Genomic DNA, 3,020 nt, shown 5'->3' with positions numbered 1-3,020 from the left:
ACACCAGCCTCATTGTGTCCTTTGCTTTCAGAGTCACCTCTATCAACAATGCCAGATTGTGGTCCAGCCTGCGCCGTCCCCTCCTTTGCTTCTGAACCCACCGTTGGATTTGGATCAGCACTGGGAGGCTATGGAAATCTAGGCTATAGAAATCTAGGCTATGGAAATCTAGGAGGCTTCAGATCTGGCGGTTTCGGCTACGGAGCTGGTGCCCTGGCAGAATCAGCCGGCAACCTTGGCATCCTGAATGGAGTCAGGCCTTCCTGCATCAACCAGGTCCCTCCATCAGAGGTTCTGATCCAGCCCCCTGCTGTTGTTCTCACCCTCCCAGGGCCCATCCTCTCCGCTACCTGTGAGCCTGTTGCTGTGGGAGGCAATGCTCCATGCGCCGTTGGCGGCATTGGCCTGGCAGGAGGCTTGGGCCATCTTGGCTTTGGCTATGGCATTGGCAACCAGGGCTTGGGGGGCCTGAGGGGACATCTTGGATCAAGGTACAACCATCGTCGTACTAGCATTTGCAACTAGGTCTATGGAAATGGAAAAGAATACTCTTTTGATCCCTGGAATGACCATGAACCATATAATATGATACGCAATCGCTGCCAAGGCTCTTGCCCTCGTGCCAGAAGAGAATGACCGCCTGGCACCATTACTGAAGCCAAGAACTTGCCCATGAATTCATCCATCTGTCCTTTCTCCCCGTTTCCCACCTTTTGCTTCTAAGCCTTTCAGTCCCAGTAATCTGTAAGCAGCCCTGGGTGCTTCATCTTTTTCATTGCTGCTTTCCTGTATTATTACGCAAGCCATCCTTCCCTCATTTTCAATAAATCTCAAACTGCATTTTAATCCCTGTCTCTTTGGCTTTGTATTTCATTATGTAAATTGCTGAATGCATGCTCATGGTTGAACGAATACCTGGCTTAAACCTATTGGGTTGGGTGGGGTGTCCAGAGGTAGTTTGAGTACAGTACTTACACTGACCCTTACATAAATCGATTCAGGTTTAGTCACTATTTTGAGTAAAATTTTTAGATTTATACAACTGCTGAACATTTCATAAGGTCCTTATCATATACATTTTGCTTTTCCTTGGTCTTGTGTTAATTTAACCAGCTACTCTGGTGATGTATGCAATGCATCGTGTGCATCAGCATCATAAGTGTAGCTTAACAGCAGTGCTCCTTAAACATGTGTTTGTTTTGGACCAAAGTGGTCATAGGTCCTCAGCACTAGCCATGTTGGATGAAGCTTCTGGGAGCTGAAGTCCAAAACATTTGCCAGAACAACTTCTGAGAGCCATCAATTTATATTAACAAACAGCCAGCCAGGTTTCTGGGAAACAACATAGAATCATAGAATCCTAGAGTTGGAAGAGACCGCAAGGGCCATCCAGTCCAACCCCATTCTGCCATGCAGGAACTCTCAATCAAAGTATCTCCGACAGATGAACATCCAGTCTCTGTTTAAAGACCTCCAAGGAAGGAGATTCCACTACACTCTGAGGTAGGAGTGTGTTCCACTGTCGAACAGCCCTTACTGTCAGGAAGTTCCTCCTAATGTTCAGGTGGATTCTCTTTTCCTGGAGCTTGCATTCATCGCTCCAGGTCCTAGTCTCTGGAGCAGCAGAAAACAAGCTTGCTCCCTCCTCAATATGACATACCTTCAAATATTTAAACAGGGCTATCATATCACCTCTTAACCTTCTCTTCTCCAGGCTAAACATCCCCAGCTCCCTGAGTCATTCCTCATAGGGCATGGTTTCCAGACCTTTCACCATTTTAGTCTCCCTCCTTTGGACACACTCCAGTTTCTCAATGTCCTTTTTGAATTGAGGTGCCCAGAATTGGACACAATATTCCAGGTGAGGCCTGACCAAAGCAGAACAGAGAAGCACTATTACTTCCCTTGATCTAAAGACTATGCTTCTATTGATGCAGCCTAACATCGCATTGGCCTTGTTAGCTGCCGCATCGCACTGTTGACTCATGCTCAACTTGTGGTCTACTTGGACTCCTAGCTCCCTTTCACATGTAGTCTCCTTAAGCCAGGTATCCCCCATAATCCTATCTCTGTGCATTTCATTATTCCACCCTAAGTTCAGTACCTTAGATTTCTCCCTGTTGAAGTTCATTTTGTTAGCTTTGGCCCAGCTTTCTAGTCTATTCAGGTCATCTTTAATTTTGATCCTGTCCCGTGGGCTATTAGCTATTCCTCCTAATTTGGTGTCATCTGCACATTTGATAAGTATGCCTCTAATTGATAAAGATGTTGAATAGCACTGGCCCCAGGACAGAGCCCTGTGTGACCCCACTGGTCACTTCTCTCCAGGATGAAAAGGAGCCATTGTTGAGCACTCTTTGGGTTCGGCTGGTCAACAAATTACAAATCCATGTAACAGTTGCTTTGGGATAAAGGACTAGCATATATGGGAAATGTTTAGCCCAGTGGTGTTGAACCTGATGTCTGTTAAAATATGACCACCCAGCCTTTTCCCCTCAGTATTTCTCCTGGGTCTTAGACTGGGAGTCCATGAGTAAGGAGTTTGGTCTTTGTTCACATCTGTGCAATATTTAGACCAAGGAGGGGAGCTGAAGAGAGTCAGATGCACATTGCCCTCCTCCATTGGGAAACTTCACCTCAATCACACATTGCCCCCCAAACCAACCCCAAATCATATGCGCGGATACAATTTTTGGTGGCACTGTTCCCTAGTGGAGGAGGAGATGAGGTTTTGAGTCTGAAGTTGAAAGGAGATATAGTAGGACCAGGACCTTTCTGGGGAAGACTAGCATTCAGCACTTTGAACTGTGGATTACATTTCAGACTAAAATCTGGAGTGATTTTCATAGACACTACAGCCATCACTGGTGAGGTGAGTGGACTTCACTGTCTGATGACCTTTAAGTGGAAATGGACTCCATGATGGATTAAAGATAAAGAAAACCAGCACTCGAATGGTATGATGCACAGTGAGATTTAATAGGAAATGAAGACAATGCAGACAGAAGGTTGTGAGCAAC

General features: G+C 45.9%; 1 protein-coding gene across 1 annotated transcript; it reads left to right on the top strand.

Moving 5' to 3' along the window:
* Positions 1–37: 37 nt before the first annotated feature.
* Positions 38–846, top strand: LOC121918231 (feather keratin-like). The gene has a single exon (XM_042444313.1). The coding sequence runs from the start codon at positions 49–51 to the stop codon at positions 523–525; it is 477 nt and encodes a 158-aa protein (XP_042300247.1). The 5' UTR covers positions 38–48; the 3' UTR covers positions 526–846.
* Positions 847–3,020: the final 2,174 nt, after the last annotated feature.

The sequence above is a fragment of the Sceloporus undulatus genome, unplaced genomic scaffold, assembly GCF_019175285.1.
Source record: "Sceloporus undulatus isolate JIND9_A2432 ecotype Alabama unplaced genomic scaffold, SceUnd_v1.1 scaffold_6321, whole genome shotgun sequence".
Lineage (NCBI taxonomy): Eukaryota > Metazoa > Chordata > Lepidosauria > Squamata > Phrynosomatidae > Sceloporus > Sceloporus undulatus.
Note: the sequence above shows the minus strand (reverse complement) of the source record. Positions and strands in the feature narration are given on the sequence as shown.